The 15057-nt window shown below is 40.9% G+C and overlaps 2 protein-coding genes across 2 annotated transcripts; one reads left to right on the top strand and one right to left on the bottom strand.

Annotated features, from left to right (window-relative positions):
- Positions 1 to 62: 62 nt before the first annotated feature.
- On the bottom strand, positions 63 to 3658 carry ribc1 (RIB43A domain with coiled-coils 1). Its single transcript, XM_034537297.1, has 8 exons — positions 3347 to 3658; positions 2911 to 3120; positions 2537 to 2754; positions 2338 to 2452; positions 1970 to 2088; positions 1143 to 1379; positions 365 to 531; positions 63 to 219 (listed from the first exon to the last, which is right to left on the bottom strand). The coding sequence occupies exons 1-8, from the start codon at positions 3462 to 3464 to the stop codon at positions 138 to 140; spliced, it is 1266 nt and encodes a 421-aa protein (XP_034393188.1). The 5' UTR covers positions 3465 to 3658; the 3' UTR covers positions 63 to 137.
- Positions 3607 to 14753, top strand: smc1a (structural maintenance of chromosomes 1A). The gene is made up of 26 exons (XM_034537296.1): positions 3607 to 4102; positions 4586 to 4774; positions 5178 to 5290; positions 5704 to 5907; positions 6165 to 6403; positions 6518 to 6776; positions 7101 to 7241; positions 7329 to 7411; positions 7522 to 7621; positions 8079 to 8186; positions 8336 to 8521; positions 9105 to 9284; positions 9432 to 9578; positions 9705 to 9842; positions 9929 to 10045; positions 10140 to 10246; positions 10336 to 10477; positions 10574 to 10719; positions 10828 to 10981; positions 11074 to 11181; positions 11963 to 12119; positions 12242 to 12396; positions 12517 to 12668; positions 12776 to 12845; positions 12962 to 13072; positions 13872 to 14753. The coding sequence occupies exons 1-26, from the start codon at positions 3994 to 3996 to the stop codon at positions 13950 to 13952; spliced, it is 3696 nt and encodes a 1231-aa protein (XP_034393187.1). The 5' UTR covers positions 3607 to 3993; the 3' UTR covers positions 13953 to 14753.
- The last annotated feature ends 304 nt before the right edge of the window (positions 14754 to 15057 follow it).

Below are 15057 nucleotides of genomic sequence, written 5' to 3' on the forward strand. Positions count from 1 at the left end.
ATCAATGCATGTGTGTCACTTCAAAATAAGCAAGAGGTATTGATTAAACAACATTCAATGTATATTGAGTGTGAGTATAACAATCAAAGATTTTATTAGCAGATTGTCACAAAGAGACAAGCCTGTGTATGGTGTTGTCAGCGGGAGCTGGTGTTGAATTGATAAAAGTAGTCCTTGCTGGGTTTGTTGGTGTATAGCTTCTTGTTCAGGTACTCCTGGCTGGGGCACACAGAGACACACACAAACACAGATTGAGTAACTGTTCCTACAAATGGTTATTTAAATCTGAATCCTACATCAGAGTACTTTATCACCTACACCCGAAATACATTTGCTGACAAGTGCCTCTATACTCAGTGCTCACTATGCCTGTTGCTCTCCGGCCAGCTGCATGTTGTAACGGCCCGTCTGAATCCTCTTCTCTCTCCTCAGCTCCTCGGCTCTGCTCTCCTTCTCCTCTGCTTCTCTAGACAGCTTCAGGAGCTGGAGTTGCCAAGCTGCATCCTGAATCTTTTTAGCTTCTCGTTGTCTCTAAAGTTGGAAAGGAAACAAGGTATAAATGCTCAACCTGAGTGGAAGTGTTATATGGAATACTGCATTAAAAAAACTTTCTTTCTTAGGTTTTTTTATGAAGAAGGGGTGATGGACCTGGAGCTTAGAACAAAACAAAGATTCAAGATGATGAATAGGATAAGAAAGAAAAAAGAAAATAATAATACCTCTCTGGTGACAACTTTGAGGCATATGTAACATGGGGAGAGAGGTTTACAAATAGGCAAAAAGATGGATGACAAATCAAGGGAAAACAAACCCGAAATCAATTAGAAAATGAATATAATGATTTCAGATCAGGGCAAAAAAAAGACACTGTATGTTTTTTTAATGTTTAGAAATGACTAGCATGTTAAATGGAGGGAATATATTTAGGCAGAATGGTGTTCCTCTCTCTGATAAGAAACGTTCTTTCAATTTGGCACCCATCAGTGGTTGAATGTGACGGTTGGGACGAACGTTTTGAAAGATTTCTGCAGAAAGACAGAACTGAAGAGGAGCTTGGAGCAAAGCAGGATGGGACTTGACTGTGAATTGCTCACCGTAACCAGTGTGTGCTAGAGCATTGTGTCTTAGAGTCACACCAGTACCTGTCTCTCAAGACGCTGTTCTTCTCTCTCCCTGTGGATGACGCTCAGTTGCTCAGGGTTCATACCCTTCCATCTGTCTACCAGAACCAGTGGCAGCCTCCCTCCTCCCACCTCTCTTGCCGCTGCCTCTGCACACTCTGTCATCATGTTGGATGTCAGAGTGTGCCGCATCTCTGCAAGATTCTCCCTCTCCTCTCTACGGTGCTGCTCCTTCAGTGTCTCTGTCTGCTCGGCAGCCTGTGGGGAGCAAGACATGGTGAAGCCTTACCACTGATGTAGGGACAGTCAATTGATCATTGCCTTGGTGGTTAGAATAGCAGGAGCTTTACGAAACCCGACCTTTAATATGTGGTTACTTCTAACACAGAGCCGAGAGTCAGCCATATGGTGAATATCCTCCAGAGAGATCCACTCAGACTGTTGTATTTGCTTGTGCATTGTGCATGAGAGTTGTTATTAGAGAAACCACATAATTGTCATGAAAAATACCATGACCTGAATGATTTATAATGATGCCTCCCAATGGAGGATTCAGCCGAGTGCGTTCAGTCAAATCAGGGCAGCTCTAAATGGAGGCTTTTAAAAACAGACATGGCCCACGCATACATCAAAGCAGTTTAACCATCCATGGTGCTTGATACCAACTAATATGATGGCCACCCTCCTGCAGCAAGTGTGTGTACGCATCACTTAACATCTTCAATTAGCAATTTCAATTTCAAAATCCCACCTGAGAACACATGTAAAACCCCAGTGGATTTTGCTTTGAGCATCCACATTAGCATGTGGTGTGTGCATCTGTGTGTCCATCTGTATGTGCACTGTACCAGAGCTTGATTGTAGTTGTTGAGTGCAACGTGGGCAGCTTTCTTACACTCCTCCTCTAGTGTACGTAGCTGAAGCCCCCGACAGTCTTGATGCACCAGCTCTTTGCTCACCAGCATCTCTGTAAAACGTGTTTTTTTCACACCTGCATTAGCCGTTGCCCATTGTAAAAGGCTCTTCAACACACTCACACATTCATAACGGCTCTCTGGGATGAGCATCCATCAATGCCACCTGGCGATAAGGGCTGTGCGTAGAGTGTGTGAATGTTTGTGTAGGAAATGTGTGGGATTTACAGAGGCTGTAGCATACAGCATATTAGCTCACCGGTAGTAACAGAGTATGTGTGCTTGTGTTTGTCTCTTTTCACCTCTGTGCTTCTCTACCAAGAGCCTTCTCTCATTGTCTTCCTTCTGTGCTCGCAGATCTCTGTCTGTCTTTTTGTTTTGTTCTCTCCTCCTCTGCTCTTCTCCGATACCCTCTCCCTGTATCAAACAAGAAAAATGGTTACGGGGGGTAACGTAATTATTAATAAATAATTTGCTGGATTTAGTTCGATAGGTTTCTACCTGAAATATTTTCATACTGGCAGGCCCCAGCTCAGCCTCTGGAATGGTGCTCCTGAATGCCCCCTTCAGGCCACACTTGAGATCAGCATCACGTGTATCCTCTACACGTTGATGAGTGGCCCAATACTTGGTCAGGTCAGTGTGTAAAGCTGCTTGCTTCTCTCTTCCATCAATATCTTGCTGAAGCAGTGCTACATCATGATATTCTCTCAGCTTATCTGCAACACAATGAAAATAAAGACACTTGTGATCAATGCTCCTTACTGGTGAAAGGTGATTTCAGAAATGGAGATTACCTACGACAGTATTCTAGGGGATTCAGTAGTAATAGGTGATTAATGGTTGTGTTCAACTGATTTAATTCATTAATTTACCGAAAGCTTTGTCCCTTTGTTTCTCCATGTTTTGCTGATGTTTTTTCTCCTGGACCTGTTGGTTGAGAGCATCAAGATCGAGGCCCAACACACGCAGCCGGGTGTTGAAGATCCGGGCCTTGCGTGCTGTTTCTGCAGACCTTCGCATCTCCACTGCGTTTTCTACGGATGGGTCTACAGGCAAATCCACTTTGTACATTTTCTCAGTTTCTAATGAACATGGAGGGAGGAGACACAGCATTAAAACACGGATTATTGTGGTTTGCATGAAAGGAATTACTGTGTTAAATGAACCACCAGACCCTGATGTATTCATCTTCTGACAGATTTGATCCTATTCTGACCTGACAACACCGCACCTGTAGAGGTTTCGACCATATCGGATGCATGTTTCTCAATTCGCAGACAAAGATCATGGATGTTAAGAAGTACTTACCTCTGATGTACCAAATGTACCCGACCAATCTGCTTAATTTAGTTACTTGTGTCCAGTGTGGCGCTGACACAGTAGGGTGAGTCTGATCCTGTTGTGTTTGTATGCCCTTGGTAACCATGGTAACTCAAGATACATGTAGCTGCATGCTTCGTGCTTTGTAACAAAGCTAATTGGACCGGAACCAAACATTAACCTTCGATGAAACCAACATACATTTTTGGCGAACTCAGATAATCTACTTTAATGTTAGTTGTAGCATACGGGGCACAATACTGTGGTCATGAGAACCGTTCCATTGGTCTCGCGATAAACTACGAGGTTTCGCGTCTCGCGCGCTCGAGGGTCTTCCTGTGAGATTGTAAAATGGCGCATTGTTGTCACCGCCGGATCGCGTCTATTTGTTTAAGATTATGAAGCTATTTAGACTATTAAAGTAAATATGCACTTCATAATGTGACATATGCTTAGAGCAGCAATAGATTGAACAGAGAGGTTAATTTTTTTTGTGTGACTACATCGTCTTCGAGATTGCTTGCTTGGTAAACATCGGTTGGTCCGTTAGCTAGCTAGCTAACATTTTACGAGCTGCAGCTATAACACTCACTGCAGGTTTTTTCCCCCACAACAGCGTCTCTTCTATCACGAAGATGGGTTATTTAAAACTGATAGAGATCGAAAACTTCAAGTCGTACAAAGGAAGACAGATCATTGGACCGTTTCACAAGTTTACTGCGATCATCGGACCCAATGGATCTGGTATGTTATGATTGCACATATTAACTCGCGGCTAATGCAAACTTCTTGCGAGCGTTTGCTAACTGTAACCATGCCCCGCTGTCTTAAACGTTTGATACCACAACTTGTAGCTTAAATATGCAGTCGGACTACGTTACCTGTCATTCTAATGATCCGACCAGCTGACGTTACCATTCTGCACTGCTTATTTAAATTTTTGTAACTCAACTTGTACAATGTTGCATGTGTGCATAACAATTACTTTGTAGTCGTCATGATTAATCTTAGTTTTAGTCTCTGAAAACGGTTAATATGATCACGTTTTCTCTGTCAAAAATAATAGTTAACTACTGCCATTGAAATTAAGTTACCAGATTTTACAATCATCACCTTTTTGAGAAAATTTAAATGGAACAAATAGACTTGTAACTCATCTTTGTATATATTTGTGTTTTTACATTAGATCTGTATAAGTTACTAACATTCTGAACTCTGTTGTTGTAGGAAAGTCCAACCTTATGGATGCCATCAGCTTCGTGTTGGCAGAGAAGACCAGCAACCTGCGTGTGAAGACTCTTAAGGATCTTATCCATGGAGCACCAGTAGGAAAGCCAGCTGCCAACAGAGCTTTTGTCAGCATGGTTTACCAGGAAGATAACGGAGAGGATCGTTCCTTCACAAGGGCCATCATTGGTATGAACCGCCATTGACTGTCATGTTGGATTGTATGCTTCATCATTAATGCCATATGTGTGAAATAAAAAAACAGCATTTTCATAACCATCTTCTGTCATTTATAACAGTAATTAAAGTAATGTTGCATTTAGTTTGTTTATCAGCCTATAAATGCACAGCTGCACAAGAAAGCTACGGCCAGTAATAAAGTGCCCCATTTTCAAACTAGAACTTTATTTTTGTCATTAAATTTTCAAAACTAGTTAGGCATTATGTAAATATCTTCATTATAATACCATTTTCTTTCAATAATTGGACAAGGTAAATGAAAGACCCTTGCTGCCATCTTGTATGTGACTATGATCAATTAATGTGCTGTCTTTTTATCTCCTTTTTAATGTGCTTGTGGCGTGTGCACCAGGTTCCTCCTCTGAGTACCGTATCAACAGCAAGGTGGTGGGCCTGCCTGAATACAGTGAAGAGCTGGAAAAACTTGGCATTCTGATCAAGGCTAGGAACTTCCTGGTCTTCCAGGTGAGACTGAAATCCTAAAAGTCTTTTCCTGGAGGATTTTATTCATATAGGTTCTTTCATAATGCTTCTGTACTAAGCCACATGTTTTTGATCAGACAGTTATGCTTAACAATGAGCTCTGAACACTTAATAGTCATTTGAAGTTGCTTATTGCAGATGAAGATTGCACAAATAACATTGGATTGTTGGTAATTAAAAGTAATTGTTAAACTGCCCTGGTAGTGGGTTAGCTTTGTTTTCTTTAATGCCCATACTCATGATGGTGTGGTTAATGCATGATTTTATGCCGAGTATCTTTTAATATGACTCGGCCAAAGACAACCCCTATTTTTCCTGTGCTAAATCAATATCCGGTAACATGGTGTTGGCAGTTGCTATTGTTAATTGTTATTTCCGGCTTATTCTCCTGTCAGGGAGCTGTGGAGTCTATTGCCATGAAGAACCCCAAAGAGCGTACAGCTCTGTTTGAGGAAATCTCACGTTCTGGAGATCTGGCACAGGAGTATGACCGCAGGAAGAAGGAAATGGTAAAAGCAGAAGAGGACACGCAGTTCAATTACCATCGTAAGAAAAACATTGCTGCTGAGCGCAAAGAAGCCAAGCAAGAGAAAGAAGAGGTATGTACACTTCTATGTATTTGTGTCCAACTTTAATTGGAAATGAAATGCTTCATTTAACTTTTGGACCTTCATTTTCAAGTTTATGTCCTGTGAGAGGAATTTTACTTGCCGTAAAGTTTAGTTGTTCAGATATGCCTCTAAATAATTTTACAATTGGATTACGTCAGTTGCTTTGCTGTTTATTCTGTGTGATATAACAGCCATTATTATACAAAACCCATATGATATACCACGTTAAACCATCTTTCCACCAGGCTGAGCGTTACCAGCGTCTGAAAGATGAAGTGGCCAGGGCAAGTGTTCAATTGCAACTTTTCAAGTTGTACCACAATGAGACTGAGATTGAGAAGCTGAACAAAGAGCTGAGCCAGCGAAACAAGGAGATCGATAAGGACCGTAAAAAGATGGACCATGTGGAGGAGGAGCTGAAGGACAAGAAGAAGGAGCTGGGCAGATTGATGAGGGAGCAGCAGACCATTGAAAAAGAAATCAAGTAAGTGACAGTTATGTAATAGCACACTCACAGCTGGCTTGATGTACTTCTCAGATGATGTATAACTAATGCCATTAAAGAGCTTTGTTAATTACTTGACGGCTCTGCCCACAGAGAGAAAGACTCTGAATTGAACCAAAAGAGGCCGCAGTACATCAAGGCTAAAGAGAACACGTCTCACAAGATCAAGAAGCTTGAGGCGGCGCGCAAGTCATTGCAAAATGCCCAGAAGATGTACAAGAAACGCAAGGGGGACATGGATGAGCTGGATAAAGAAATGAAGGCAGTGGAGCTGGCCAAGCAAGACTTTGAGGAGCGCATGGAGGAGGAGGCACAAAGCCAAGGCCAGGACCTCACCCTTGAGGAAAACCAGGTTTGATATGTTAGATCGTTACACACATTTGAGGGCCCCCTAGATTCATAATATATTATGATTCAATAATGTATTATTACAAGATTTAATTTTGTTGATAAACTTGAAATACTGGTACTATTTCTGATTTATACTGTAATAAGATTACAGTAAAAATATCTGACTATCATACTACCTGACTACTATACTTCTCAAAATATCTCAAAGTTCCTTCATGCTGGCACATGTACGTTTCACGTGTGTGTGTGTGTGAATTGATTGTCATATCAAGTTGAGCTTAAAGTTAGGATGGCTTTATATCACCCTCTGTTTCTCCCCTCCCAGGTCAAGCAGTACCATCGTCTGAAGGAGGAGGCCAGTAAACGTGCTGCCACCCTGGCACAGGAGCTGGAGAAGTTCAACCGCGACCAGAAGGCCGACCAGGACCGCCTCGACTTAGAGGAGAGGAAGAAAGTAGAGACGGAGGTAAATAAATACTGATGGCAGCTTTCCGGTGCCAGACTTTAACGTATTTGAATTCATACAGCTGTATATTTCATTGTTTCTCTCCAGGCCAAAATCAAACAGAAGATACGTGAAATTGAAGAAAACCAGAAACGTATTGAGAAATTAGAGGATTACATTACCACCAGCAGGTATGGTGCTCTCATTTTGAGTGTTTTAATACTGCTATGTTCAGCTTATTGATTTACTAGGTTTTTCCCATTATGCTCCTTCATTTGATGTTTTGCTCGTTACCCCTCAGGCAGTCGCTGGATGAGCAGAAGCGCATGGAGGAGGAGCTGACCGAAGAGGTGGAGTCGGCCAAGAGGAGAATTGATGAGATCAACACGGAGCTTAATCAGGTGCTTAAAACATCCACAGGGAAAGAAAAGCAAATGACTTAAAATGTTGTCATCTTAACTGACTGTCAATGACTTCAGTGTGCTATGTTTGAGTTCATGATCGAAGGCGTTACCTTGTAACAGTGTCTTAAACGAGACCTCATGTTGCATCTTTAGCTAATCCGTGCCCTGGATTTGATCAGGAGAAAATTACCTTTCTCCTTGTGAGTCAATAGATGTTTCTCACTGCAGATATTTTCACGGGGAAAAACACAAATGTGATCAATAAAATAAATGATAGTTAGTTGTGCCAGTAATCCAAGCCAGTGGGCCAACATGCACAGATTAGTGGCACACCTAACCATCACCTAACTTCCTGGCACTGACACTCCTGTTATTAATGTTATAATAATGTTATTACTTACAAAGTATGTGGAAAAGTCTATAATGAATCCCATATTTTTGGCTACTGCTATAGGTAATGGAGCAGCTGGGAGACGCCAGAATCGACAGGCAGGAGAACAGTCGCCAGCAGCGCAAGGCTGAGATCATGGAGAGTATCAAAAGACTCTACCCGGGCTCTGTGGTAAGACAATAACTATGATACTATTCAGCACATGGCTATGTAATCTTCCAATAATTTCAGGACTGCAGTTTTTTTTTTCCCCACTTTATTTAATAACAATGTTGAATAAACTCAGATTAGTAAAACTAGGCTGTTCTCTCTTTTGGCAGTATGGTCGTCTAATCGACCTGTGCCAGCCCACTCAGAAGAAGTATCAGATTGCTGTGACCAAAGTGTTGGGCAAGAACATGGACGCCATCATTGTTGACTCAGAGAAGACTGGCAGAGATTGTATTCAATACATCAAGGAGCAGAGAGGAGAGCCCGAAACCTTCCTTCCTCTCGACTACCTCGAGGTGAATATTTTTAAAGTACAGATGAGTGCTCTTTTTGAGTGGCGAGAGTACACACTATCAAGTGCCAAGACTAAATGAAAATATCAAACTTCAACAAACTTGAGAAAAAAGATATTTATGTCAGACATAACAATGTGTCTAATCTAGGGGTGTATTGGTTTATAAAAGTCACGTTTTGATGCGAGAAAGAAGGATGCTTCTTATCATCTATTTTGAATGGACAGTTGTGGCAACAAAAAAAAAAAAAAAAGTGTTACATTTTGCCAACAAACACAAACTGTTAGAGCTCATATTTAGGCCCAATAGAACTACACTTACATAAAATATTTAAAAAAACAGATTGAATATTCCTAAAGCATCTTTTATCACTCTGATTAGCTAATAAACATCCACCAAATTCGGCCCTCTGATTTGTATTGTTCATTTAAAAGCTGCTCATTGAAATGATTTGGGTGCCTGGTTTGCCGTTAAGTCTTTACAGCCAGTTGTAAAACGTTATTCATTTCTTGCTTAAAATCAGACCACTTTCCTGCTGAAAAAAGGCACTGGAGTTTTACATGTGCTTTCTCTTGTCTTATCTTAGGTGAAACCAACAGATGAGAAATTGAGGGAGCTGCGAGGAGCCAAACTGGTGATTGATGTGATTCGCTATGAGCCTCCCCACATCAAGAAAGCCCTCCAGTATGCATGTGGCAACGCCCTGGTCTGTGAGAACGTAGAGGATGCGCGAAGGATCGCTTTCGGTGGGCCATACAGACACAAGGTATTTGACTTAATTTAATTCAATAATCAACATTTTTGTGTCCGAAAGATGGAAAGATTGGAAATCTAACATGTGCACCTGATGATTTGGTAGATGATAATGTTGCGTCTTCTTCCTCCTAACCTCTCCTTGTGTCCCTGTGTCCAGACGGTAGCCCTGGATGGTACTCTGTTCCAGAAGTCTGGAGTCATCTCTGGAGGAGCCAGCGACCTAAAGGCCAAGGCCAGGCGCTGGGATGAAAAGGCAGTGGACAAGCTCAAGGAGAAGAAAGAGAAACTCACTGAAGAGCTCAAGGTAACTTCCATTATTGTTGGTCCTCTCAGTCCATCAGTAATATCTGGAGCAACCTCAAAATGTGAATTATTTCTTTTGAAGTAAATTCACTCACAACAATTTCCACATAATGTTTTTTCTTTGTAGGAGCAAATGAAGGCCAAGAGGAAGGAGGCAGAGCTGCGTCAGGTGCAGTCTCAGGCCCACGGTCTGCAGATGAGACTTAAGTACTCCCAGAGTGATCTGGAACAGACAAAAACACGTCACCTCTCACTCAACATGCAGGTACAGACTGTAGTATGTTTCTCTCACTGATAGTTATTGCTATAGTGGAGGTTTGCATTTCAACTTGATTAATTTGTGTCATGCAGGAGAAGTCTAAGCTCGAGAGTGAATTGGCAAACTTTGGCCCTCGCATCAATGACATCAAGAGGATCATCCAGTCCCGTGAGAAGGAGATCAATGACCTGCGAGACCGCATGAACCTGGTGAGACTGACACAAAGTGAAGTCCACTTAGAAGCCTGTCTATGAATATGTCCTATTTCAGTAATGTCAATATGAATGTTTTTGAGTTTTCCAGGTGGAGGATGAGGTGTTTATTGAATTCTGTAAGGAGATTGGAGTGAGGAACATCAGAGAGTTTGAGGAGGAGAAGGTGAAGAGGCAAAATGAGATTGCAAAGAAGCGGTGAGTGTAGTGAGGAGTCAGTCATTGTTCTTTGACCTGTTGCTTGTTTCCTATGTGGTTTTAACCTTACACACAACATGTTGCTTCAGTCTTGAGTTTGAGACTCAGAAGACCCGCCTGGGTATCCAGGTAGACTATGAGAAGAATCAGCTGAAGGAGGACCAGGAGAAAGTCATGATGTGGGAGCAGACCGTCAAGAAGGACGAAGCTGAAATAGAGCGACTGAAGAAGGTAAATGCATACATTGAAGGATGAAAGCTTTACTTATAATGTAGTTTGTCATTAATTTTGACATCAGGTTAATTTTCAATTGTCGTTTGTCTACAGGAGGAGCACAGACACATGAAGATCATTGATGAGACAATGGCACAACTTCAGGACCTGAAGAACCAACACCTCACCAAGAAATCTGAAGTCAATGATAAGAACCATGATATGGAGGAGATCCGCAAAAAACTGGGTGGCGCCAATAAGTCAGTGGCTGCAAACGCACATACATCTTTTTATGTCCTATGATATATGTGATATATGTGATAGATATGTTATATGATACATATTACAAATGTTTTTGTATCGTGCAGGGAGTTGACTCAGCTCCAGAAGGAAGTGACGGCCATTGAGACCAAACTGGAGCAGAAGCGTAGCGACCGTCACAACTTGCTTCAAGCCTGCAAAATGCAGGACATCAGGTTGCCTCTTCGTTCTGGAACGATGGATGATATCAGCCAAGGAGAGGTACACACAAACACACTCCTACAGGCCCTAACCTTTATACCATTGGGAGAGAAACAGAAAATGACGTCTTTCTTTTTGTGTTTTTTACCCAGGGGAGCTCCCAGACAGAAGAGTCGAGCAGCCAGAGGACATCCAGCACTGTTCTCGCTAAAGAGGCTCTCATAGAGATTGACTACGGCAACCTGTCTGAAGACCTTAAGGTAGGTAGAACACGCGGAATGATGTCTTATATTTACACGGTCCAACCCTCAATTTATTTACAAGTGATATTAGCTTTTTGTATTTGTGTTACTTGGTTTTCCAGCTGACAGTAATGATCATAATAAAGCTCTTTTCTCTACAACGTGCTTAATGATGTACAAAAGTGGACATGTGAAGAGATGTGATGTATATAGTTAAAAGCAGCTATTCTAAACCACTTAACCGTCGCAGCTTTTCTATTCTTCGATTTTCACGGCACTTGTTCAGCGGTCCAGGAAACACACGGACCAATTGAATGTGTTGTAAAGCCTCTCACATGGTTACACTCTGCCAGTCAAATGTGTGTATTCCAATTAGCATCACGGCTCGAGTGAGATGTAAACGCACAGGGGAGAGATGGTGCAAGTGACCAAACAGTCGGAGCAGTTCGGGAGTCAGAGTATTATTTCACATGGCGTGTTCGAAAGAGACGAGCTTTTAACCAAGAATGGACAGACTCTGTTATGTTCATTTTTCCCCATTGGCAGTTCAAAACCAGTATGTCTCATGTTCAGTGAACATTTTAATCTATAAACTGACTATCAATATTGTTGAGATATTAGTTAATTGCACTTTCTTTATTTGAAATGACAGACTTTGATACAACTACTAGGCCACTTAAAAACATATAGCACTAAATCATAGCGAAGGTTTATCATGTTGATGATCCGGACCTTTGCATGAGGACATTTTCTCTAACTGGACATTGTTTAATTTGAATTGAATACCTCTGCCCTACAGGATGTACTGTCAGAGGAGGAGATCAAGGCGGAGACAAACACACTGCAGCAGCGACTGAACGAGCAGCAAAGTATCCTTCAGAGGATCAGTGCACCCAACATGAAGGCCATGGAGAAGCTAGAGAGTGTCAGGGACAAGTTCCAAGAGACCAGTGATGGTGAGACGGGAGGATGATGTTAGAGGGTGGGATTAAATGAGAGAAAGAAAGAAGTGATGCTGGTTACAGTACCTTTCTGGAGCCCACATAATGTTATCCCTTTTTCACTTTCCTTCCCTCAGAGTTTGAGGCTGCCCGTAAGAGAGCCAAGAAGGCCAAGCAAGCCTTCGAGCAGATCAAGAAGGAAAGGTTTGATCGTTTCAATAACTGCTTCGAGTCTGTGGCCACCAACATTGATGAGATCTACAAGGCCCTCTCGCGCAACAGCAGTGCTCAGGTTTGCCAACTTTAAACATTAGTTTTCTAACAATAACCTACACAATGTGACTAATGCTATATCTGCTATCACAGATCATGGATGTATTGTAAAGCTAAACCTTTTACAATGATTGTGTAGGCTTTCCTAGGCCCAGAAAACCCTGAGGAGCCATACCTGGATGGCATCAACTACAACTGTGTGGCTCCGGGAAAGAGGTTCAGACCCATGGACAACCTGTCTGGAGGAGAGAAGACTGTTGCGGCCTTGGCTCTACTCTTTGCTATTCACAGGTGAAACAACGGACTAGGACAGAGTCTTAATACATGTTCAAGTTATTTATTAATTTGCATTCAACAATTGTAATATTGTCTCCAATGTATTTCTTGCTTGTCTTTAGCTACAAACCCGCTCCCTTCTTTGTCCTGGATGAGATTGATGCTGCTCTGGACAACACTAACATCGGCAAGGTCTGTCAAATTATAATTGTTTCAGTGACTTGAGCGTATTATCAATGCTACTTTTGATGTACTCATCACATTTTATACAAACTATAACTCATAAGCTCCTCTTGTGCCTTTTTAAGGTTGCCAATTATATCAAAGACCAGTCGGTGCTGAACTTCCAGGCTATCGTCATTTCTCTGAAAGAGGAATTCTACACCAAGGCAGACTCCCTCATTGGTGTTTATCCAGAGGTGTGTTTCTCTTTATTGTCTATACAAAATACAGTGTAAAATACTAAATAATGTACAGCCATGACTCTTTTAGCATTGTATATTAGAGCGGATATGCTGGTCTTAAAAAGTCTTAAACCTTTAATTCAGTTCCCTCATTAAAATGTCTGTTACAGACTGTAAACATGTTTGTATGTGGTTACAGTCTGGAGATATTATACATCTACAACCACATGTCAGATTGGTGCATGCAGGTCAATTTAGTGTCAATTTGGCAAAAACTTAAATTAACAAAAAAATAATTAATTATTTTCTTAATTGTTAATCCATCCATCAATTGTTTCAATTTATTTAGGACCAAGTCAAGTAAAGTGAGAATAAAAGTGATTACTTTTATCACCAGAAATGTTTGTTATATACAGCTGGGCGAAAAATATACAGCTAATGGCAAAAATGTGATAAATTATATACATTTATGTTGATAATTAATAGGCCTTTTTGTCCGCACTGGTATTACCTTGAGACGGGTATTGAATTCCATTATATATGTTGTGTTACAAAGGAAAGAATATAACTACACATAATTCGGTAAATACTATGGAAATCGTTTATTATAGATTTAGAATAAGTCATCATAATAAGTCATTTTTGGAACGTCTAATTTCAAACATGGCATCATTAAAACACATTCCTGGGCCCGTCAGACTCCAGCAGAAACCTGCCAGTAATAAAAAATTAGCTTGAGCTGTTAATCCACATTTTAAACATCTGCTTAATATGATTACAGTATTAACTGCTTTGCTTTGTCTTTCACTCACAGCAAGGAGATTGTGTCATCAGTAAAGTGCTTACTTTCGACCTCTCCCAGTATCCTGATGCCAACCCAAACCCGAATGAATAATATGAGCCCTCCTCTGCATTTTGGGGAAAGGGGCAAGCTTCTTTCGCGACACTCTCTGGATTGCTAACCTATTGTGTAGTCACAGATTATGTATTCATTAGGTCCCATATGTTATTTCCTTTTCTTTTTTTTATAATTATGTATGCTAGAAGTAGTAAATTAGTGAGATTTCTTTGTTGTTGTGGGGGGGTTGTATAGTCAGTGACAACCAGGATGTATGTACATTTATAAAAGCCCACCCTTTCTCAATTTGGCAATACAAGAGTGATTATAATAATCCATAAAAAAATATTATAATCAAGTGTAAATGAGAACAAATCAAACCTTTTTAACAGACTGTAGAATTTGTATCATGTGGTAAAATGTGTTGAATTTACCTGAAACAAGTTTTTGTTCTCAGAGCTTTTATACTATTTACGGCCCTCTTTTCAATTGTGTGCTTTAAATACTTGCCTCATTTGTTGTGTACCATGAGATGTATTGCGTAAATGCGTTTTCATGTGCTACTTTTTTGTTTTGTTTTAAAGCTCAATCAGGAATCTGTTGTTACAATATGGCGGATACATTCCCTTGTGTGATGGCTAAATAAAACCCTTAGTAAGCTGCAACTGGCAGTGCTATAATGAGATCATGGAGTTTTGTCAACAATGTCGTCAGAAATGAATGTCAAAGGAAATGTGCTGAGGTGATTTGCCTGTATCAATAACGACGGCTTAATCGGCTTTAGGAAAGTGGAGAAGAGGCACTTCTGTTAGGAATGCTTCATTGATTGGCTTACTTCAATAAATATAATTTGAATTATTTAAGCCCCTTTTATTTTGTTACTTCTACATTGTAACGCGAGCACGCAGCAGGGGCTGCTTTTGACAGATTTGTGTATCTTTTCCTTTCAATAATTTGAACCTGTAGTGCAGAATGCATCTTACTGCATTCGTTTCCATTTCATAAGGGGGAGCCTGTGCTTTGCAGGACTATTTTTAGATGGTCTCAGTTTTCACACTGACTTCAGCTGGGGGCAGCATGCAAAGCATGCCCCGATCTCTTCCATAAGGTTTGGTGCACTAACTCTTATTTCAAGGCATTTCTGTCATTAGTTTTGATTATT

This window comes from Cyclopterus lumpus, chromosome 7 (genome assembly GCF_009769545.1).
Source record: "Cyclopterus lumpus isolate fCycLum1 chromosome 7, fCycLum1.pri, whole genome shotgun sequence".
NCBI lineage: Eukaryota > Metazoa > Chordata > Actinopteri > Perciformes > Cyclopteridae > Cyclopterus > Cyclopterus lumpus.

Bases quoted from the DNA above. Each gene is read 5' to 3' on its own strand.
- ribc1 (XM_034537297.1), bottom strand. From the start codon at position 3,464: ATGGTTACCAAGGGCATACAAACACAACAGGATCAGACTCACCCTACT. The intron at 2,453-2,536 runs GTAGAAACCTAT...TGTTTGATACAG, and splicing joins CCAGTATGAAAATATTTCAG to GGAGAGGGTATCGGAGAAGA. The intron at 2,089-2,337 runs GTGAAAAGAGAC...CACGTTTTACAG, and splicing joins CTTGGTAGAGAAGCACAGAG to AGATGCTGGTGAGCAAAGAG.
- smc1a (XM_034537296.1), top strand. From the start codon at position 3,994: ATGGGTTATTTAAAACTGATAGAGATCGAAAACTTCAAGTCGTACAAA. The intron at 7,622-8,078 runs GTGCTTAAAACA...CTACTGCTATAG, and splicing joins TCAACACGGAGCTTAATCAG to GTAATGGAGCAGCTGGGAGA. The intron at 13,073-13,871 runs GTGTGTTTCTCT...TTTCACTCACAG, and splicing joins TCATTGGTGTTTATCCAGAG to CAAGGAGATTGTGTCATCAG.